The 21677-nt window shown below is 38.5% G+C and overlaps 5 protein-coding genes across 6 annotated transcripts; 3 read left to right on the top strand and 2 right to left on the bottom strand.

Annotated features, from left to right (window-relative positions):
• Window positions 1-113: 113 nt before the first annotated feature.
• Window positions 114-3002, bottom strand: LOC117476502 (iron-sulfur cluster assembly scaffold protein IscU-like). The gene is made up of 5 exons (XM_034123097.1): window positions 2791-3002; window positions 1475-1588; window positions 970-1080; window positions 778-856; window positions 114-685 (listed from the first exon to the last, which is right to left on the bottom strand). The coding sequence occupies exons 1-5, from the start codon at window positions 2890-2892 to the stop codon at window positions 594-596; spliced, it is 498 nt and encodes a 165-aa protein (XP_033978988.1). The 5' UTR covers window positions 2893-3002; the 3' UTR covers window positions 114-593.
• Window positions 3003-8186: 5184 nt separating this feature from the next.
• Window positions 8187-10041, top strand: LOC117476605 (chemokine-like receptor 1). Its single transcript, XM_034123262.1, has 2 exons — window positions 8187-8259; window positions 8836-10041. Exon 2 carries the CDS (start codon window positions 8850-8852, stop codon window positions 9858-9860), a length of 1011 nt encoding a protein of 336 aa, XP_033979153.1. The 5' UTR covers window positions 8187-8259; window positions 8836-8849; the 3' UTR covers window positions 9861-10041.
• A 1521-nt stretch (window positions 10042-11562) lies between these two features.
• rnf185 (ring finger protein 185) lies at window positions 11563-15235 on the top strand. Of its 2 annotated transcripts, none has more exons than XM_034123377.1 (7): window positions 11563-11683; window positions 11964-12248; window positions 13055-13073; window positions 13198-13310; window positions 13489-13543; window positions 13898-14015; window positions 14109-15235. In XM_034123377.1, exons 2-7 carry the CDS (start codon window positions 12070-12072, stop codon window positions 14204-14206), a joined length of 582 nt encoding a protein of 193 aa, XP_033979268.1. In that variant the 5' UTR covers window positions 11563-11683; window positions 11964-12069; the 3' UTR covers window positions 14207-15235. The 2 variants fall into 2 exon arrangements, with proteins under 2 accessions (XP_033979268.1, XP_033979270.1); XM_034123379.1 differs by lacking the exon at window positions 11563-11683 and adding an exon at window positions 11711-11729.
• Window positions 14964-18010, bottom strand: LOC117476687. The gene is made up of 2 exons (XM_034123376.1): window positions 17832-18010; window positions 14964-16178 (listed from the first exon to the last, which is right to left on the bottom strand). Exons 1-2 carry the CDS (start codon window positions 17959-17961, stop codon window positions 15484-15486), a joined length of 825 nt encoding a protein of 274 aa, XP_033979267.1. The 5' UTR covers window positions 17962-18010; the 3' UTR covers window positions 14964-15483.
• A 783-nt stretch (window positions 18011-18793) lies between these two features.
• Window positions 18794-21525, top strand: LOC117476638 (homeobox protein goosecoid-2). The gene is made up of 4 exons (XM_034123317.1): window positions 18794-18836; window positions 20160-20498; window positions 20847-21097; window positions 21438-21525. Exons 1-4 carry the CDS (start codon window positions 18794-18796, stop codon window positions 21513-21515), a joined length of 711 nt encoding a protein of 236 aa, XP_033979208.1. The 3' UTR covers window positions 21516-21525.
• Window positions 21526-21677: the final 152 nt, after the last annotated feature.

Raw genomic sequence — 21677 nt, forward strand, 5'->3', positions numbered from 1 at the left:
TAACTTAAACAATGTACGTCCTAAATATTATGTACTTCTGCAAAAGTATTGACAGATCAGTACATACATGTTTAAAATGAGACCGGTAAAGAAAACCACTTCCCAAAAAGAGGTTTTGGTTTCAAGATACTTTTATTGCAGACTGTCAAGGAAGGATTACTAAACAACCATAAATAACACTTAAAACAAATGGACCCTTTCATTGTTTCAAGCCACTTTACTTTATTGCATATCAAAAGGTCAGTGCTTAGGGTGCATATAGGATACAGCTCTTAGCTTTCATCATTATCTCCATCACACCCCAAACACAATCCCAAAAATAAGGCTCACTTTTGTATCAACAGCCCAAAAAGTGTTTACATTGTGCGTTTACGTGACAGGCTATACGATACAGTATGCAGGGTTAGAGGAGCACGGACTAATACAGGAAACCTGTTGTTATACTGCTACGAGGGTTGACGATGGTATGCATCAACATATTAGGTGTGCCTCATCAATACTGCAGGGAATTGAGGATGTTGGACTACTACTACTTCTCCTCTTGGCAGCAGATAGCAACCAGTGGTCACCCAGCTCACTGTGAGGCGCTGCGTTTAAACGCTGGCCCTCACTGCCTCCTGCTGGTCGTCCTGTTGTTTGCGGCGATAGTCAGCCAGGGCAGCCTTGATGGCATCCTCTGCAAGCACTGAGGAGAAAGACATATATATTAGATATACATACATACATGTGTGGAATAGTTTGGAAAGGAAGAATATGAGAAATTCTCTCAAAACTTACTGGAACAGTGAAGTTTCACTGGTGGAAGACAGAGCTCTTTGGCAATGTCAGTGTTCTTAATTGTCAAAGCTTCGTCCACCTTAAAAGAAAAGCACATAGATAAAGTAACCAACACTTGAACAAAAGAGGATAAAAAGAAATGCAGGACACAATCTCCAGAGGCAGACAAGTGTCCTTAATGTGTACACTCACAGATTTCCCCTTCACCCACTCAGTGGCCAAAGAGCTGGAGGCGATAGCAGAGCCGCAGCCAAACGTTTTGAACCTGGCATCCACAATCTTCCCATGGTCATCCACCTCAATCTGTCCAAATGAGAATTTAATTAAATGCCAAAGGAAGAAAGTACTCCATTGTATAAGTAAATGATAATGATCCTGTTCTTAAACGTACAGGTAACAATTCCCCTTTTTTTTTTTATCAGTGGCTTACCATAATGGTTCCTGCTACTGTTCAACTAAATTACATTCTGTGTTGTTTCTAAAAAATAACTAGGGAAATGCTTTATAGCAATGCACAAATAAATAAATAAAATAAGACAAGACTTAGTACCATCATCTTGGTAAAGACGAATGTAATCTCTCTGTGCACAGTGTGTCGTTCCTCCAAGTACTTTTAAATGTGTGAATATAAATCAGTCTTAATGGCTGTGTGTATAAATAAAGGGTGTAATCCATCCATGCTTAGTGACAAACTTACCTGGAGCTTCATAACATCTCCACAGGCTGGAGCGCCAACCAAACCAGTCCCTACATTCTTGGAGTTTTTGTCCAGTGTGCCCACATTTCTTGGGTTCTCATAATGATCCACCACCTACAGAAAGAAAAGAGAGAAATGTCAAATTCAGTTTTAGCAAGTTCACAATAAAACATAAAAAAATAAAACATATTTGACATAACAATTGTGGAAAATGGAACAACTTTTACAAAATCAAATTACCCTGGGGATAAATACATTATTTCTGATTCTGTTTGATGACATTATTCCACAATACTGTTATAAATGTATCCTGGGAGGCTTTTGCATCTTTCTCGAGCATCTCTGTTATACAACTGCACGTTTTGACCATTACTTAAGAGACATTGGAATAAACAGATTAGGACCAGATTTCAATGTCAACTAAATAAACTGCTGCATCCTGCCCTCCTCCCCCTAATTCTGCTGAGTCACTCTGATTTACACAACATAAAGTGTATGAGATTGTATCACAAAATAACCTTTAAAAAAGCCAACATTTGCACCCTTTATTATAGTAAGTTTGTGTTTGTTTGTCCTCAAAATGTAGTTACACAAATGTATGACCTTTAAAAAAAAATGTGTTTAACTATTTGTTTAGAATTGCTTATTTAAAACAATTTACTTTATGATCTTTTAAGGATATGTTTTGTTTACATCTTTAAATGCTAGAAGATGCAGAACCATTATGCTAAATGTAAAGCTAAGTACGTCACAGCAAATAAAAGCACGTGAAACAAAAGGTATAGGCCTTCGCAGTTTTAAACATTTAGAGAGATGCCGTTTACCAATATTATAATTATAAATCGATTATATCACTCTCTCTCCATGTTGCATCAGAGGATCACATTGCACAATGAAACCCAAACTGAACATGTGGATTAACTAGACATGTTTATGATGCTGCATTGCATCAAGAACAAACACACATTTTCCTAAGGAAGGCTATGTAACAGAAGATTTGCAGGTTTCTAGCACTCTGAATAAAGCTCATTAATCAGATGTAATTCAAGTATTAAATTGTTGGCAGTGGCCAGCTGATTAGATTAGTGACGTCCTGATTTACTGACAAGCTAGCATGAAACAATGTTGTTAACATAACGCTGTCGGTGGTTAACCAGCTGTTTCTAATTGTATGAGCAATGTAACCCCGTTTCTCATGATACTCCATTTAAGCCGCTACTACTCAAAGCTAGTGGTAATAGTGAGTAAACATCAGCCAAACAGCAGCTAGCTTACAGTGAACTCTCCCCATGGTGAGGCTAGAATAAGTGTTTTACCTTCTTGTGGTAGCAGCACTGGGTGATGAACTCCGGAGCAGAGAGCCTCCTTGTGAGAAGAGCCAGAGGACTGAGACATGTTTTAGCAACGGTACCCGCCATGTTGACAATTTAGACGAATGTCGCAGTTTGGGTAGAGGGCAGCTAGAAGCTTCTTGTGCAACCTGTGTGCACACGTCACTGCTCGGGGAGGGGCTTAAGTAGTCGCGTCTGCGCATGCCCGGTTTATGTAAACAAACACTTTTTTTGTAAACATAATTGGTTATGAATGATAAGAGCAACGTATACGTAATATTTATGAAAGAAGTAGCATTCCTCATAATTTATTTTTGGACAACATTTTTACAGTGACTGTTAACATTTTACAATAAACCAATTGAATTTTTTGATGATGATGAACCATTATGTTTATTAGTTTTGGACTTGAAGGAAAGATAATTATGTTCTGTGCATCCCATCCTTATGTTCAAAATAAAATGTTGTTATAAATCTTTAACATAATCAACATGGATTTTATTGTAAATGTAAAGATTATGGAAAATGTTACATAAATAATATAAATAATATATTAACATTGTCAAACTTATAAAGATATAATTAAAATAGCTCTGTACTTTAATCATTATCTTTCTCAAACTGAGAATGCTGGACCTTCATTTTCAAATTAGTATTTGGTACATTGTTGTTTCACTTATTTCACCACCACTAAAAAGCATTATGAAACAATTTCCTGGGAATGGGTATAATTGGCTGTTTTAATGAAAATAGAACACCATGTTTTTCACTGTCGATTGTTTTGTTTTTTTGTTTTGTATGTGTTACTACAGAAAGGGTAAGGGCCACATGAGAAAAATGTTTTGGGGATGTGACAAAAATATGAATATGAATTATGGGTAACGGTAGAGAACCTACTTCAGTGAGAGAATCAGCTATAGCTGAGATCCTGACTGATCACCGGTCACCTGCCTAGTTATTGAGGCCCTGCACACAATCACACCGGAGCGAATATGTCAGTGGTTGGGAAAGACATATCGCCCTACCTTTTTAGCTGTAATTATTGCAAATGATTTAGCCTGTAACAGTAGTTTGGAGGTCAGAACAAAGGAAGATATTTGCTAATTAATGTAAATCATTTGACATCATTATCACGAAATTGTCAATATATATATATCCTTTTGTACAGTCTGAAGGGGATTAAAACAGCAAGATAATGTTTGTAATTTAATCTCAATTATGAGTTCATATCAAAATCACAAAGATTGTGTTGAAACCACACTGTATACATTAAAAATGTAAGTACCCATTCTAGCTCCTTGACTTTAGCCAAACAATTTAAAAGGACAAAATCAACATAATGTACTGAGACCAATCTTTTTTCGAGGGTCCTCTTCTTCTTTTAAATTAAACCGTGATATATTAATAATACAGTAATAGTATTGTCAACCTAAAAACCTGAGCCCCACATGTCAACTTTATATTTTTAATTATCTAAAGCATTTATTACACTAATTTCCCCCCCTTTCATATTCACAGGGTAGATTGTGTTGGAAATTCCCCACTTAATCACCTTCTGGTAAGAAATGAACAACTCCTATTAACCAAAGTTGTGTTATTTAATAAAGAGTTAAAGCATCCTATACAGGAAAAAAACACAGGAAAGTGAAGGTCTCAGCCAATCAAATTCTACGTTTAAGACTATTGAAGATGGGTGGATAGACGAGATAACAATGCACACAAGGTGATTACATTTGCTTACATCCATATGATCATTTCCCTGACATTGGTCAAGGCGACACCCTGTCCGTTGAAAGCGTGAGAACATTCAGTAGAAAATAAAAGTTATAGTGACCTATATATAATTTAAGGAGACTTATGATACATTTCCACTATATAGCTCAATTTAGACAGTGTGGTTCCCAGAGAGCTGCAGAGACTGTGGAGAAACCTCAGGGTGATGGACTTCTGTGTCTGTTGGTTTGGCCGGAGAGGAATGAGATAGAAATGTATTTTCCTGCGAGGAGGAGGACAGCACCAGGTCTGATGAAGGAGGACCTGCAGATGGGCAGTTGCTGTAGCCCATCTGCTTCAAGGTTCGACGTGTTGTGCGCTCAGAGATGGTCTTCTGCATACCTTGGTTGAAACGGTTGGTTAATTGAGTTACTGTTGTCTTTCTATCATCTTTAACCAGCCTGTCCATTCTCTTCTGACCCCTGGCATCAACAAGGCGTTTTCGCCCAGAGAACTGCCGCTCACTGGATATTTTCCCTTTTCCGGACCATTCTCTGTAAACCCTAGAGATAGTTGTGCGTGCAAATCCCAGTAGATCAGCAGTTTCTGAGACACTCAGACCAGCCCGTCTGGCACCAACAACCATGCCACGTTCAAAGTCACTTAAATCACCTTTCTTCCCCATTCTGATGCGCTGCTTGAACTTCACCAGGCTGTCTTGACAATGTCTACATTTATTCAGCTGTGTACTACAAATAATCAGATTATAAATGAACAGTATATAATAAATCAACATTTAAATATCTTTTTTTATTATAATAATATTTAACTGTGATCAAAACTTAAAGGTGGGGTAGGTAAGTTTGAGAAACCGGCTCGAGATACACTTTTTGTTATATTCCATGGAATGCTCTTAACATCCCGATAGCAATGAATATCTTAAGTGCTTTGACAAAAAATCCATAAAAAAATGTAATCTGTGGAAGCCGTAATACTGTAAAAAGTACGACCAATCATTTTAGCCGACCCGGCTAAAATAACTGGATGGCCAACCTGCCTGTCAGCCTTCCATCTGTGCACAAATTTATCTCGTGCCCTCATTGATCATGTGCGCGTTCATGTGTGTTGGAGGAGGGGCTCTATAAGGAAGTGGCAGATTTTCTCCGGTTGTGTATTTTCAAATTCTAGCGATCTCGAGCTGGTTTCTCAAACTTACCGACCCCACCTTTAATGCAACTGTAGAATCACTTTTACCACGTTGTTTACAGACAATGTGCAGAGATAAATGTTAGCAATGCTCACTATGTGTTAAATAATATGCTTTCAAATGCGAAAGCTGACAAAAAAGTAATGTTGCTTATTACTTATTGTTACTAACATCTTAATGTAACCTTTTGCATGGAAAGAACCCTCAACTTCCCTGGTGTGTCAGTGACTAAGTATTTAGTAGTCGAGGATATCACATTTAAATTGACCCTATCAATGCACAAAGTTACCTAACTAACAAACTAACTATCTAATTTGCGAGGATGAGATTATTTAACCAACCTCTCACAGACGCCTTGTGTTAGGAATATCCCTCTATATTTTGTACACTTGTGCTACGATTAGCATCGTTAGCACAGAGGTAGCTACCACTCGCTGGAATTCAAAACAGAGGCTAAACATGAATTAACGTTAAGTGAATAAAAACACCAGTAACATATAAATAAATAGACAACTAGAATTTCATTTACCAAAGAAACCGCATTCATGGACGGTCTGTTTGAATTACAGAGCAAGCCATGAGATTTAGTCAGATATTTGCATTAAATATCCAAAAGACTGTAACACAACAAACACGGACGGGTTGAAGTTCTGTTTCCCAGATAAAGTGATTAAGTTCAACCGCCTGTAGCGGCCATTAGCATGGAGCTGCTAGTAGAGAGGACAGGAAGCTAACAGTCAGCCACCCACTTTCCCAACCGTTAAAGTGGACCTATCATGCTATATTTGAATAATATAGTGTAGGACCATACCTATATAAGGCATATTTATACTTTTTTTTTTTCAAAATGCCAAACAGATCATGCATTTTAGCCATGCCTCATTTCGCTCTATTTGAATTTTTTTTGCTCTGTTTTTGCAAGAGCTGATTCTGTGAGAACAGCACCACCTACAGGCCTGGCATATGTACTACAGCGTCTCCAGCGCTTTTGAACGGCATTGGCCGTTGCTGTCTCCTCCTGATTGGTGGAGTTGGCCCAATAGCTGTAGCGCCACTGTCCTGACGTCAGGACAGTGTTCAAATCTGGATCAGTTTTTATCAGATCCGTTGCAGCCCCTTTTTTAGAGATTTGGGTATGGAGGAAAATAGAGAGGGTTGTGTTTTCTGACACTTGGTGAGTTCCCTGGAACACCGGGGACACATATTCATGTATAAAAGTCGTACAAAAGTGCATTTTGCATGATAGGTCCCCTTTAAGTGAGTCTCGCTGAAGTTGGTTCACTACAGGTAGCCTACTCATCATGTGCTAGACTTTCTCTTCCTGCATTTTGTTGTATTGGATGTCTTGATAATCTTAAGGACTGATATGCTGTTATTAAATATAGCCTACAATTATTATAATATTATTTTATTTAATAATCTTAGATATTTTCTTATTGTATCATTCACTACATAAATTCTGGTGGACACAATTAAATATTTTATCTTCCCAAATATGGTTTAATCCGATTACAAAAATGTTTCGTTTTTGAATGACCTCATTGAGACATTGGTAGCCCTAAAATTGGTACACTTTTCAGAGGAAAATGATTGTGTTACATTTTGAGAACTGGGGATTTTACTCAATTTGACTTTGATTGGGGTTTCTTTTTTTTAAAGAATATTTTGATTGCAGAAATGTGTTGTACCAACCACATTGATATAACAAAGCAATCATATTTTCCATTTTCAGTAACAACAAAACAGCTGATTCAGAATATCCTAGTACAATTAGGCTGTTGGCGGTTTTAAAACACATCCATGGGCGAGATAACAAGAAATGCAATATTCATGCTAGAAACAAGAGGGCAGTCCAAGAGAGCACATCAGGAAAAAGAAAAAATGTACATAGCAAATTGAAAAAAAAACAACAAGATAAAAGTTACAGGATTAACATTATTGATCATTCATCCCACACCTTCATCCTCACCCAGACCTCTTAAGTGTCTCATCTGATTGGGGTTTTTAATGATGGATATTTTGTATTATGTGGGATATTTTCCCTGATAGACTGTAAGGCTTTATCATTCCTATTGTATTTTCTTGAACAGATTTATTGTTATGAGTTACAAAATACTGAAACAGGAAATCACCCATGTCCCACATTTTTGCAAACACTACACTTCTGGTAAAACATGGTATGGGCACCGCTCTATTAAAGGGATGTGAGCTGTTGGTGTTGTTTTTCCTGGTTTGGGTGTGTTAAGGAGACCCCGTTTGTGAAATTGCAACAGTTTAATTAAAGGTTGTAGTAAGACTTGAAAACCCCAAATAAAAACAAAACCTTTATTTTGCCCCCCTGTGACTTACTAAACACACTTAAAAAGATGAAAATGTTCTCACCCTCAACAAAACAGTATGGGAGGGTAGATTCTGATATGTTGACATGTCAGCATCGTCATTTCCAGGAAACAGAAGTGAGAAGTGACATCTACTGTAGAAACGAGAAGAAGAAGTCACCATCAAGCGTCAATGCTCGTTTGTCAGGACATAAGGTGAGTACTTGAGAACATTTTATGTTAAATACTTCAATACATTTTCTTGATTTAAATTGTGAATTGTTCATACAAAAAGTATGTATGAATGCATCTAATGCTGCTTCATACTTTTACTTCACTGCATTTTGGATGCAAATATTGTACTATTTACGGCATCCATAGTTACTATTAAAGTTCTACATTAAAAAAAAGCATGGTTTGCTTATATGATATGATCAGCATTGTACTCCTAATCTACCAAGTTTTTAACAAACTATCTTAAATTGGCTTAACATTGACAACCTTTAACAATAAAGGTAATAAAAACAATAGTACTTTTTTTATTATGATATATGACTTGTATAATAAAACATGCATAATGTGTACTTTTGATTGTCGATACTTCATCCTTATAAATTCTGTTGATAATTCTTATTCTTAAATAACATTTTGAATAGAGGAATTGTACTTATAATGTTGTATTTTAAGACTAAAGTATTTCTGAATTGACTCATGAAAAGGATGTGTGTTCTTCTTCATACACTGTCTTTGTGTTCATCTTTAATAATAAAATCTCTTTGTTACATATTTCAGGCCAAGTTACCAGCATGGGTGTAGATTATATTGAATATGATGACTACACTCCAGACAATGAAACTGAGAACAACACCACCAACACTGGACTGCTGCCTTTCAGTAGTTATCATTCTTCTTTGAATCATGTTCTGGTGGCAGTGAACATCCTTATATCAGTTATTGGCCTTGGAGGAAATTCACTAGTGATATGGATTTGTGGATGGAAAATGAAAAGAACGGTCATCACCACCTGGTACATCAGCCTGGCCATTTCAGACTTTTTGTTTTGTGCCTTTTTGCCCCTCGAAGTTTTCTACATGATCACCTCACACTGGCCTTTCGGACTGGTGTTGTGCAAGTTTACTTCCTCTGCCCTGTTTCTCAATATGTACAGCTGTGTGTTCCTATTGGTCCTGATCAGCGCTGATCGCTGTATAATGGTATCATTTCCTGTGTGGTCACATAATCACCGGACAGTGCAGAAAGCACTGGGAGTTCTTGTCCTAATGTGGGTCCTTTCTGCACTGCTGACGTTGCCTTCACTGATCTATCGACAAACCACAGTGCACGGCTCGGTGACTCAGTGCCACACCAGCTACATGGGCCACTCCAGACACAAGGCAGTGGTGCTGACTCGATTCATCTGCGGGTTCCTCATTCCTTTCCTTATAATTGTGTTCTGCAGCTCAGTGCTATGTGTGAAGCTGAGAAGTTTGACCAAGAAGTCCACAAAGCCTTACAAAGTCATGGCAGCACTCATCTTGTCATTTTTCTTCTGCTGGGTCCCCTATCATAGCTTTGTTCTTTCAGAGTCAGACTTGATGAACCACAGCCTGGAAGTTCTTCAAACTGGCCTGAAGGTGGGGGCCACGCTGGCTGCAGCAAACAGCTTCATATCCCCTGCACTCTATGTGTTCATTGGCAATGACTTTAAAAAAACCCTGAAGAGGTCTTTAAAATCGAGAATAGAGGAGGCGATGGTGGAGGATTTCCGTACAGGTGGTCTCAATCACTCAAGGTCTAAGTCAATGGAAATTATCTAAAATCAAGTTGAAAACGTTCTAATCAATGACATCAAAGAACATGATTATAGCTTGGTGAAAATGGACTAAATCATCCGTTATTGCATGTTTTATCTCAGTATACTGTTGCCTATATACATTTATGTCAAATCAATGACTGGATGTGTCAGAACTTTCTCCAATTAAACAAAGATAAAACTGAGGTAATGGTTTTTGGAGCCAAGGCAGAACGTATAAAAGTTAGCGCTGAGCTTCAGTCTGCAATGTTCAAAACAACAGATAAAGCCAGAAATCTAGGTGTAGTCATGGACTCTGACCTGAGTTTCAACAGTCACATTAAAACAGTTACTAAATCAGCCTACTATCACCTAAAGAACATATCTAGGATTAAAAGACTAATGTCACAGCAGGATTTGGAAAAACTTGTCCATGCTTTTATCTTCAGTAGACTCGACTACTGTAATGGTGTCTTCACAGGTCTCACTAAAAGAATCTATTAGAAAGCTGCAGCTAATTCAGAACGCCGCTGCTCGAGTCCTCACTAACACTAAGAAAGTGGATCACATCACTCCTGTTCTGAAGTCCTTACACTGGCTTCCTGTGTGTCAAAGAATAGATTTCAAAATATTGTTGCTGTTTATAAAGCTTTGAATGGTTTAGGCCCAAAATACATGTCTGACCTACTGCTAAATTATGAACCATCCAGAACTCTCAGGTCTTCAGGGACTGGTCAGCTTTCTGTCCCCAGAGTCAGAACTAAACATGGTAAAGCAGCATTCAGTTATTATGCTCCAAATATCTGGAACAAACTCCCAGAAACCTGCAGGTCCGCTGCAACTCTTACTACTTTTAAATCCAGGCTGAAGACTTTTCTTTTTGCCGCTGCTTTTAATTTAACTATTCACATCTTAAACTGCACTGTAACTTTTATCCATGTATTTTTTCTTTTAATGTTTATTTTATTATCTTTTCTTTTTAATGACTGATTTTAAATGCCATTTTCTTAATGTCTTCCATTTTTGTAAAGCACTTTGAATTGCCTTGTGTTGAAAGGTGCTATATAAATAAACTTGCCTTGCCTTGCCTTATGTATCTGTGATTTATTTATAACTCACTGTTACTGATTTATAACACATTTGCATGACAAAACAGTCCCAAGTGAATACATGACTTATGTGCTGTTATGATTGTAAACCAGCTTGTTACCAAATTGATTGTTACAAGATGAATTCAATATTGTTTATGGAATTAAATTCATTTTTACAATATGGTATATATTAAATCTTATTTGGTTAAGCAGACTGTGAACTAAAACATAATTCAAGTGAACATTTTAATTTGTAGCCATCAAATCTGCCCTCTATTAAATGTTCTTGAAAAACAAATGATTTGATGCATATATAAAAAGGAAAGTACTAAATTAATGAGGTTTGTTGAGGATTTTTGTTATTGAAATTTTACAGAGCCCCAAAACCCCTCGTAGGTAGGCATATGGTGTAGAGACTGGTATGTTGCTTTGGACTTTATATGATGATTAAAACGTATTTGACCTGGTCTAATCCATAAATTAACAATGGCAAAAGTATATGAAAGAAAAAGCTTATATTGACGAATTATCCTGTGTTGCTGCCATAGACTGTATGGTTGCTGCTCTTACACAGGTCTGCATTATAACTAAGGGTTATTATTACTGAATAAAAGATGCCGATGTTTGATTGGTGGAGTTTATTCACCTGCGAGGCCTTACTGAGGGAACCAAAATCCCATGTGACCTTGTAGCCACGCCCCCTAGATTCCCCCGGATGTTTAACGTTAGCAGTGCTGCGGATGTGATGCAACCAAATGTAAGGATATTTCTCAACTTTCGCAACAAGTGTTTATTTTCACTTGGTAATTAACACAAACAACCTTTAGGATTGACGCTGTGTTATTTGTGTATGTTGCTTTGTGTTCTGTTAATCCGTCAGACAGTCAAACTGTTTATTTCCGTTAGCTACTCCGTAACGACACCTTTCTAGATGAGAGCTAACGTTAGCTAGCAGCCGGTGGATTTTATGCGATTTCAGGTCTCTTTCGAGAGTTGTTGGTCTCAAACTCAGTCTCTCGTCTTCCCCTCTTTGTTAGCTACAACCCCCCATCAACTGGACCTCCATATGAACGCGTTTTGAAGAGCTGGGTGCCAGAGGAGTCATCCCACCTGTACCCTCTTGTTCAGTGGATCTATCTTTAAATGGCCACCGCGGCTCCCCCTCCAGTCCCTGGCTCCACTGCGGCCACTGAGAACCCGAATCCCGGATCCAGCAGCTCCACTGCGTCCGACAGTGGCAACCAGGACAGTACTTTTGAGTGTAATATATGTCTGGACACCGCCAAGGATGCAGTTATCAGTCTGTGTGGACATCTCTTCTGGTAAGAGCTACGATCAGTCACTCTTGTTTACACTTTTGCTTTAAGATCCAGATCAGTCTAGTTCAAATCATTTCTCATTGTTTTGAACCAGACATGATCCAGCATATCAACATACAGTATATCCTGCTGGACAATATCAGCCATCAAAGCCATGATTTTTAACTAACAACAACATCAACAACAGCTATCATCAGTTGTATTGCTGATATCTAGTCATGTGTAGACTTTTCACAAACCTGCTAATGTATTTTATTCTGGTGATTTACAAAAAAAACATTAAATATTGGTTGATATTCTCCCAAATAATTGTTTTTCTAGAATAAAAACAATGAATACCATTCCAAGCTATTACAGGATTGCTGGGCTAAAAATATTTTCATCGTTGCCTAATCCGTTGATTATTTTCTTTATACATTTTCTTGTTGTTTGTTCCATGAAATCCCCAAACGGTGACCATTTCAATCAGTGTTTCCCAAAGCCCATTACGTGTAAAGAAACCCCAAAAAAGGTCTTTGAAGAAACAAAATGGTTGGTGATTCATTGAATAATCTTTGCAGCTCTAAATGTATTCACATTTTCCAAACCTCTATGATAATATTTAAATGTGGGGTTGCGGTATCTGTAGTTATCTGTAAAGAGCTGACGGTGGATGTTTAGCATTTCGTCAGATATCTGTGATTATTAATTACAGTTATTGATTAAATTAGTGTTTTATATTTTGCTCAGCCTTGTAGTTCGTATATGTTTTATTAATCAAACCTCTTTCCTGTCAACTCTCCTTTTCCTTTGCACCATCTCCCGATCAGTTGGCCTTGCTTGCATCAGGTAAGCTGAACCTTTATTTATTTTCTCCTTATTCACTTTTTTTTTTTAAATGACATTGTATTGTAATTGTTGGTGTATAACTGATGCAGACAGTCAGGTCTTTAATGTCTTTGTCTTTGTGTAGTGGTTGGAGACCAGACCCAACAGACAAGTGTGTCCTGTGTGTAAAGCCGGTATCAGCCGAGACAAAGTAATTCCATTATATGGACGGGGAAGCACAGGCCAACAAGACCCCAGGTAGGTCCTTCTGTGTAAGATTACTGGTCTGACTGACTCTAAACGTCCTGTGTTATGTGATCACAATACACACAATAAAGTACTCAAATAGGCACTTTTCTAAACTGTTACTGAATATGTATAAACCATGCAGAGCACCTAATCATTGCTTTACTTTCTTTTTCTTAAATTATTATAGAGAAAGAACTCCCCCTCGACCACAAGGACAAAGGCCGGAGCCAGAAAACCGTGGTGTAAGTACTTGAATTGTGATTTTAAAAAAAAATAAGTATATGATAGCATGTTTTTGTGCCAGATCAATACTTTCTTTATCCCAGACGTGTTTTGTATCAGCTGTTGACTTGCATTACACATTCATGATGAAACCATTACCTAGGATGGTGCAGGTGCTGACGTGTAAACCTGTCTTTTATCCATTAACAAAAGATCATTTCCCACTGGGATCTATTAGATGTGTGGAAACGTCTCTTGAGAATGATGAAAAACGTCAGTGTCTGTTGCGTCACATCTCTCTGACTGTATGGTAAACTCCATTGTGAAGAGAATTCATGCACAGCTTCATGTTAGTGATGAAATATGTTTCACAGGGCTTTCAAGGGTTTGGCTTTGGAGATGGGGGTTTCCAGATGTCATTTGGAATCGGTGCCTTTCCATTTGGTATTTTTGCTTCAGCTTTTAACATCAACGACGGCAGACCACCTCCAGGTATTTATGTTTTACACACTTCATGATGACCACTCTGATGTCTTTTATCGACAGCATATCATATAACGTTCCTTTAAACTATTTCCCAAACAGCAGCCCCTGGGACACCGCAGCACATGGACGAACAGTTTCTGTCTCGACTCTTCCTGTTTGTCGCTCTGGTGATTATGTTTTGGCTGCTGATTGCATAAATGCAAGGAGAAACACTAACTCTGGCTTACCTAGAAGATTTGAAAGAGATGCAACATTATGGCACATCATAATGGTTATCATCATTATGCCTTGACATATTTTCCTCTCCTTGACTTGAAGCCATTTTTCTAAATAAAAACAAGTGTTAACCCAAGGCAAACATCTCTTAAGGTGAACCACACAACCTCCGTGGAAACATTTTTTAAATCATCATTCAATTGTTCTCTGTGCTCTCTTTTTGAGTATTATTTGGTATTACTACTGAATTCAAATATATTCTCTGCTAATCAAAATAAGACCAGCAGTGCTCTGGGATCATTCTCTTTGATTTTCACGCATACATATATTCATATATGATCCCTATGACCCTTTTCAGGTAACTTTTATTGTATTAATTTGGCCCTATTCTAATTGACATTGCAAGAAGAGCACCGATGTTACTAACAATATTAACAATGTCTCTGTTTTTCTCAAGTGTTCGAGAAAACCATGACAGTGTGATCGTTAATATTATTATTTACACCTGTGTTGTTCTACTGTTGCATCTTGTCAAATGTCTTCCATAAAACCCCCTCAACAGGTTTCAAAGAATCCTGCTGAGTTACACACTGAGCACAAGCAGGCGACTCCCTGTTGTCTCTCTTCATCTATATACTTCAAATGTTTTTTGTTTTTATCTAGCTCTACCTGATCTCACAAATAATGCATTTCATCTGCAAATATTTATCAAATCATACACAGTCTGTTGAGTCAAAACAATGTTAGAAATGTTCTCTTTATTTCGGATTGAAAATAAATATGTTGATGCATGTTAGCAGCTCAAATATGAATTTATGAAACGGTGTTCCTCTCCAAATCGTTTTTTCCCCTCAGTTTTCTCTGTCACTGTAATTTAATGTAAAATACTGTAGATTATTACAGAATTATTACTGAAATGAAGATTTGCTGGTTGAACCTGAAACCACTTTTCAAAATGTGAATTCATTCTATTGACAGTAAAGCTATGTAAATAAAATTGTTAAATCATAGTTTGTCTTTTGTCATGATTGATGTGCTAATCTATTAGGGCCTAATTCTCTCATTGACCTTACTCATCTAATCTAAATCAAGACACACTACAGTGGTATTGAAAAACTCAACTTGCTAAATGGCAAGTAAAATTATTCATTATTAATTCTTTTACATAAAAAACCCTAACCACATAATATTAAATATTTTGGGCATTTCGTGGAAGAGATTTTTAGAAAACTATTAGTAGAAAAATAGTCCCTTTGGCTTAGTCCTGCGCTGATGGCTCCGACTGTTTCTCTTGAGGCTGTGCAATGTTAAACTCTGCTTCATACATAATCTGCTGGATCTTTATTTTTGTCTCGCACCTTTTTTGTGGAGCAAGTCGCTTCAGAGCGGGTACAAAGCTCAGAAGAAACAGTTCATCCTCATCCCGCGGCCTGTTGGGATACACGGTGCCATTGTCTTTGACCAGCCACTTTGTAGGGGACGGAGCAATTGGAGAAAGAGACAGTGGAAGTGACTCTTGCATCAGGCGCCGTTTACGTCCAGTTTTGCTGGTGGAGGGGCCGTGTTGGCTCAATGGCATCTTAGCCAGAACAGCCAGCTGGGCCATCTGTGCTTCTTGAGACATCAACGGGAGCTGCGACATAAACGCCACCGGGGGCTTGAGGTCAGGTGTATTCATATTGACCTTCGGGGCGGACTGCAGTGTCTTGATCGCCTCAGACGATGACGTTTCTCCCTCAACACTGCCAGACTCATCAGCGTTGTCGTGGTCATTGTCATTTATGTCTGCCACGCCACTTCTTGATCCAGTAAAAGGTGCGATAAAGTTCATAATCTCTCTGTATTTCCATCTACTGTGCGCAAACTCGCCTTGCGTCTTGCTCTTGATCTCCATTCGGACTTCCTTCAAGTACCTGTCTCTCATGTTCTTCCATTTTCTTTTACAATCCTCAGCTGGAAAGCAAAAAAATTGAGTGTTAAGACCAAGAAATCCTTTAAAAAATGCACAGGAAGATAAAAGTAAAGTAACTCAAAAGTTAACACACAGTTTTTTTTACCATTACAATTCAAATATTTACCCCTAAAAATCTAATTTTCAAACATGTTGTGCAGCTTACATTCTGCTATATAAATGTTAGACAGGTAAGGTCACCAAAATAGCTTGTGAGAAGTGTGGTCTTCTCCCCTCACCTGACAAATATTTGGAATAAAATATACCTGAATATCATGTTGAAGTGTTTGTAACTGGTAGATGACCATAGGCAGTAGCAGTGGACTTTAGATTTAGCGTTTGGGTAAAAAGTAATGCTGGGTTTCTGTTCTATGAGAACAAAACACGTAGGGACTCTGTATGAGATTACCTGACAAATCCCTGCTCAGTGATTGATTACTTAACTGCTGTTAGCATACAGCCTGAATGAGGCTCTTTGTGGCACTGGGTCGGCCATCTCTGGTGCAGAATATCATACAGCAGGATCACGGCAACTCACAGTTACTGTTATTACTGACATCTCAATTATTCTCTTGATCCATTGTTTGGTCTATTATATGTCGGAAAAGTTAAAAAAAATACCCAAAACATTCCTTAATTCCAATATGACAGATGTAGGTCAGATCAGATGTTGTGGTCCAAATCATTTAATCAACCATGCAACAAGACAGACAGGAGCAGTACATCCTTACAAATTAGAAGTTCTGTGTCAGGAGTTATTAACTGATGATCAAAAATCGCTGGTGTTGATTATACTCTGTGGTATTTTACTTTAGACTAAACAATACAAGTAGTGGCCACTAAAAGCATACAGTTGCATCAACACCATGGGAAGTTTAGAAAACTTAAGTTAATAATATTCCTGAATGTAATATGTTGTATTGGCTAGATGGAATAGGTGTAGCCTTACTAATAAAGGGCTCATGAAGTGCAGGCCTATAATGAGTTATAAAGGGGTATTCAAATATAGAAAAAACATAACTTTTTCAAAGTAAACATCGGTGTTGCTGATATGTTTTAGTTGTAAATCGTAATAAAGTTTTTGCAAGACAGTGAACAAAAAAAGATTTGTTTCTTGAGCCATCTTAAAGAGGTCATTGTTAGTTTATCCGTGTTACATGCCGCACCACCTGCTTATATTTCAGGCTGGGGGCCTCTGTCTCCGACATGTTTAATCCTACATGATGTGGTGCTGACGCCGCTTCCATGACACTTCAACAAGCTTTTAGTTAATGTGGAGCCCGTTGCGATAAGGAGCGGATCAGTGACGCCGCTGAGCATGCTTCCTTCCTCCCCCGCCTCGCCGTGCTCGACACGCGGTCAGCGGTGCGGAGGAGCCGGATGGAGCCGTTCGGTGCAACGCGGCCTGCGGCGTGCGAGCTGCGGCTGCTACCGCTAGCACGGTGCGCGCCGCTGCAGCTACACCGCCGGGCTGTGCTTGCTCGGATACAACATAAATAAGAGAGCGACACATTGCCTGCAAGATACATATGATATACCTCTATCTCCCAGAAACACCTAATGTGTTCTAATGTCTGTGTGTTAAGTCGCACACGACAACATCGGCTAAAATAATAACTGGTTAGTAAAGTTCACAAAACATTAAAAATACTCACATGGCAGACCCAGTTCCATGCTAATCATTCTCCAAGCATTTGTGCGACTTTCCGTGCAGCGGTAGTTCGGTAAAGTGACATTGAATAGCTCTGGGTGACTAAATACAGCCATTATTAACTTTTCGTCCATTTTGCCCTAGTGTTGTGTTCTGTGCGCGGACGCGGAAGCGGCAGTCTTCTCCCGCCTTTTCCGCCCAGCTGCTGCCTCAACGCGAGTTATCGCGAGTGGCTGTCTGCCGCGCTGTGTCGCTCCGCCGTTCAACGGTGGGCGTTGTAGTCTTTTGACACAGGGGGGCGCACCACTCTGAAATGTAAACTTCCTGACATTAAACTACAAACTGTTACCTTTCAGGAGAGAACAGGGTTATGAAGGTAGGCTAAAAGGTTCTTACCACATTTGTATTTTTATTTTTATTTTAGGTTGCCTACGTGTGCACACAAAAAAAGAGTTTTTTATAGAGTTTATCATTGTGACTGATTCATGTATAGGGACCCCGGGCGGTCACCTCCAAAAGTTGACATGACCCCAGTTCCTGCATGGGATATAGTAACAAAGAGCAGTTATAGAGTGACAATTTTTGTGCACACATGGGCTTTATCCAGCCTTTGCAACTACTCAAAGCACTTTATTATGTCCAGCATTTACCAGTTCACACACATTCATACCCTACCTTAAAGCCACAGTGGCAATAACACATAGTTGTCAAGCTTTGTTCTTTAAAACGATGTCGATGTGGGCCAATTTTGTCATTGTATGAGAAGTCAATAGAATATTTAATGTCATGTATACGAGAACAAACTACAAACAAATATAATAGAACAGCAATGTGTCTACCACTTTATTATGAATGTTGGTCAAATTAACATACATTGCATTTCTAATCCTGTCAGCATGTTTATGTTTGATTTCTGTCCTTTATTATTCATGGTTCAATTGCAATAATGTATTATAGCCTTGTAATATGTTGCAGGAATACTCCCTGAAAAATGCAGCCTCACATCACGGTGAGGCGGAGAATTAATTAGCCTCTGTTGTTTTGTCACTTTATCTGAACTGGTGTTTGTGTGTTTTCTGGGGAGTAAGGGAGTAAACGTAACATGCTCAGTCTTGTCCTTTCATGTCTGTTGTAAGGGGATAGTTGGCCCTTTAAAGGCGTATGGGGTAAATAGAATTATTTCTGATGCAAAACACAGCGTATTTCATAGAATTAGTCTAACTGTTGATTAAATTCCCTTTGTAGAAAAACGTTATCACCCGTGTGGTCGGTGGTGGCTTTTCTTTACCTGTTGTACCAAATATTGCTCTCACAACAACAAAATGATGGTTTATCATTCTAATCCCCCATAATGAATTTTGAACTGTGTGAACCAATGCGGATGTGGTACAATTCCTTCTATTGAGAACGACAATAACTGCTAGATAGCCATCTCACATGCTCCGCAAACTATACATCAACAATCTGGACACTATTAAACCCAAGTGAAAAGGATGGGATGGTGTTTATTGTTATCTGTTTTCAAAAGCCCTTATAAGAGGAGCTTAAGACAGATTGTGGAAATCCATTAATTCTCTGAAAAAAAAAGGTGTATTGCCTTGTATGAAATCAGAGGATTTGTTGAGAGGGGATGAATTTAACCTGTAATAGCTTTACCTCAGCTGTGCACATTGTCAGAGGAGTCAGACTGAAAGACTGCAGCACACAGATAAGGCGCATGATGCATGATTGTGAATACCAACCACATAGAGAGACAGCCTTTCTGAATGTACTCTTCAATTTGTGTTTATCTTTACTGAGAATATACAAATCTATCAGTGTAACAACACACGTCAGTAGCAGGATGAGTCACTCATTCAGCTTCCTTATTACTGTGTGTAATTAGTATGCATTGTTGTTGTCAGTGCAACACGCATTTATTTACTGATCTATTCATTTACAAAATATCCTTCATTGATATAGAGAAGTGACAGTATGAAACACATTTAAGAGCTAATCCTTAAATTCAGCATGATACAAGTCTGGCCATACCAACAACAAAAAAACGTTCATCTTTAAATCCAGGTTTCTAATACCAAGCAATCCCCTTTTCTCTAAAACCTCAACAATAAGGATCTTAGAAGCTCTCCACTTCTCATTTTATGCAGTGAAATCTGATTTCTTTTGGAGAAAGGAATGAAGCAAGATTAACTGAATCTGCCGTCCTCCCTAACCTCTTCACAAAACTGCCCAGATTAGCTAGGAATTAAGTTTCAACCGTTTCATGTGTCTGGTCCACAGGGGGGATTATGGTTTTAGCTTTTTTTTTTTTGCCTCCCAATTTCACTATAAGGGCCTGCACACTGTTGTAGAGAGAGGAGAAGCAGAAGAGCAGCCGAGCCTGAACTGTGGCAAAGTGTGTCAATATCCTGGCATCATTGCTGCTTTTGTTTTATTGTAATTTGTTTGGAGTTGAATGGACTCGTCAGGATGGAGGGACACAAGTTTCCTTTCACTATTGAGAATATATTGAGCAAATATCCAAACAGTAATGGAACAAGTGGCGCTGGAATAAAGGAGAAGGCAGTGAGTCCTGCTGGAGGCCAGACAGAGGCTGTCCGTCACGCCTGCCTGTGCTGCTGCTACTGCTCCCACTGTGGAGACATATACCAGGCTGACTTCATTCATGAAGGTGAGTGCAAACAATGCACTGTATAAAAGAGGTGCAAACCCAAACCCCTTATCTTTATGAGGAAAATCACTTTTGACACTTTTTTGTATGTTTCTGTTGGTGAAGTTAAAGGCAGAGCACATTATTGTTGTGGGAAAAAATGGAAAAACTGGTAGTAAACATGTACAAAGCGCGCTTCTTTAAAATGCAATGATAGCACGAACGGACAAGCAACCTTTAATAAAGCCCTGTGTTTGGCTTGGTTCATTGGATTTATTACATCAGAAATGTATTTGTTTGTTTGTTTCAACAACGTTTCAGTATTATGCTTTTTAGTAATGCTTACTCTGCTTCCTTACCTTAATCCAGACCTCCTCCCTGCAGCCTGTCAGTACGGATGGCCCCCAGCGATGCTCACAGACCCCTGCAGGCTGGGAGACGCTCACAGGGAGGAGCAGACAGCCGGGCAGGTGCAGAGGAGAACCAGACGTCACCGCACTATTTTTACAGAGGAGCAGCTGGACACACTGGAGGAGCTGTTCCTGCAGAACCAGTATCCAGATGTTACCACGAGGGAGAAACTAGCACAGCACACTCACTTAAGGGAAGAGAGAGTAGAGGTAAGACTATCACATTTATAATTTCAGCCAATTATAGTGCTGTTGTTTCAGTGGGTTGAATAGGTTTCTGATAAAGTGGTGTATTGTGCCAGCTATAGCAGATTAACAATGACTAAAGATGTGTGCAAGTTTAATAATCTAATTTAGGAGAGTAGATCCTTTGAATAAATATCTGGTTAATTTGTTGTGATATGCCTGCATGATAATGATGTCCAGTTCTGTTCTTCTTGGTTAATTCCATGTAAATACACAATGATCCAAATAATAACATGTGTAGAAGGCTATGTTATAAATCCAGAAAATGACAATTTATTCACACAACCTTTTATTCTGCCGGTAGGTTTGGTTTAAAAACCGAAGAGCAAAGTGGAGGCGCCAGAAAAGACTATCATATAGTGTGGGAAGCACAGAAAATTAAATTTGTATTGTGTATATTGCATGCATCATTGAAAAAGCATAAAGCCATGTATGTGTGAGCGTGTGTGAGTTACATACATTTTTTGTAAATACTATTGTTATAAAATAAAAAGCTACAACAATTATTCTTATCTTTAAAAATGTTTACTTTTTGTGTCAGTTA

This window comes from Trematomus bernacchii, unplaced genomic scaffold, assembly GCF_902827165.1.
Source record: "Trematomus bernacchii unplaced genomic scaffold, fTreBer1.1, whole genome shotgun sequence".
Taxonomy (NCBI): Eukaryota; Metazoa; Chordata; class Actinopteri; order Perciformes; family Nototheniidae; genus Trematomus; species Trematomus bernacchii.

Excerpts from the sequence above, each read along its gene's own strand:
- LOC117476502 (XM_034123097.1), bottom strand. The coding sequence starts at position 2,892 with ATGGCGGGTACCGTTGCTAAAACATGTCTCAGTCCTCTGGCTCTTCTC. Across the intron at positions 1,081-1,474 it reads GAGATGTTATGAAGCTCCAG|ATTGAGGTGGATGACCATGG; the intron begins GTAAGTTTGTCA and ends TCATTTGGACAG. Across the intron at positions 857-969 it reads AGTGGGTGAAGGGGAAATCT|GTGGACGAAGCTTTGACAAT; the intron begins GTGAGTGTACAC and ends TTTTCTTTTAAG.
- LOC117476605 (XM_034123262.1), top strand. The coding sequence starts at position 8,850 with ATGGGTGTAGATTATATTGAATATGATGACTACACTCCAGACAATGAA.
- rnf185 (XM_034123377.1), top strand. The coding sequence starts at position 12,070 with ATGGCCACCGCGGCTCCCCCTCCAGTCCCTGGCTCCACTGCGGCCACT. Across the intron at positions 13,311-13,488 it reads ACAGGCCAACAAGACCCCAG|AGAAAGAACTCCCCCTCGAC; the intron begins GTAGGTCCTTCT and ends AAATTATTATAG. Across the intron at positions 13,544-13,897 it reads CGGAGCCAGAAAACCGTGGT|GGCTTTCAAGGGTTTGGCTT; the intron begins GTAAGTACTTGA and ends TATGTTTCACAG.
- LOC117476687 (XM_034123376.1), bottom strand. The coding sequence starts at position 17,961 with ATGGACGAAAAGTTAATAATGGCTGTATTTAGTCACCCAGAGCTATTC. Across the intron at positions 16,179-17,831 it reads CATGGAACTGGGTCTGCCAT|CTGAGGATTGTAAAAGAAAA; the intron begins GTGAGTATTTTT and ends TTTGCTTTCCAG.
- LOC117476638 (XM_034123317.1), top strand. The coding sequence starts at position 18,794 with ATGTTGCAGGAATACTCCCTGAAAAATGCAGCCTCACATCACG. Across the intron at positions 18,837-20,159 it reads AAATGCAGCCTCACATCACG|GGCCTGCACACTGTTGTAGA; the intron begins GTGAGGCGGAGA and ends TTTCACTATAAG. Across the intron at positions 20,499-20,846 it reads GGCTGACTTCATTCATGAAG|ACCTCCTCCCTGCAGCCTGT; the intron begins GTGAGTGCAAAC and ends ACCTTAATCCAG.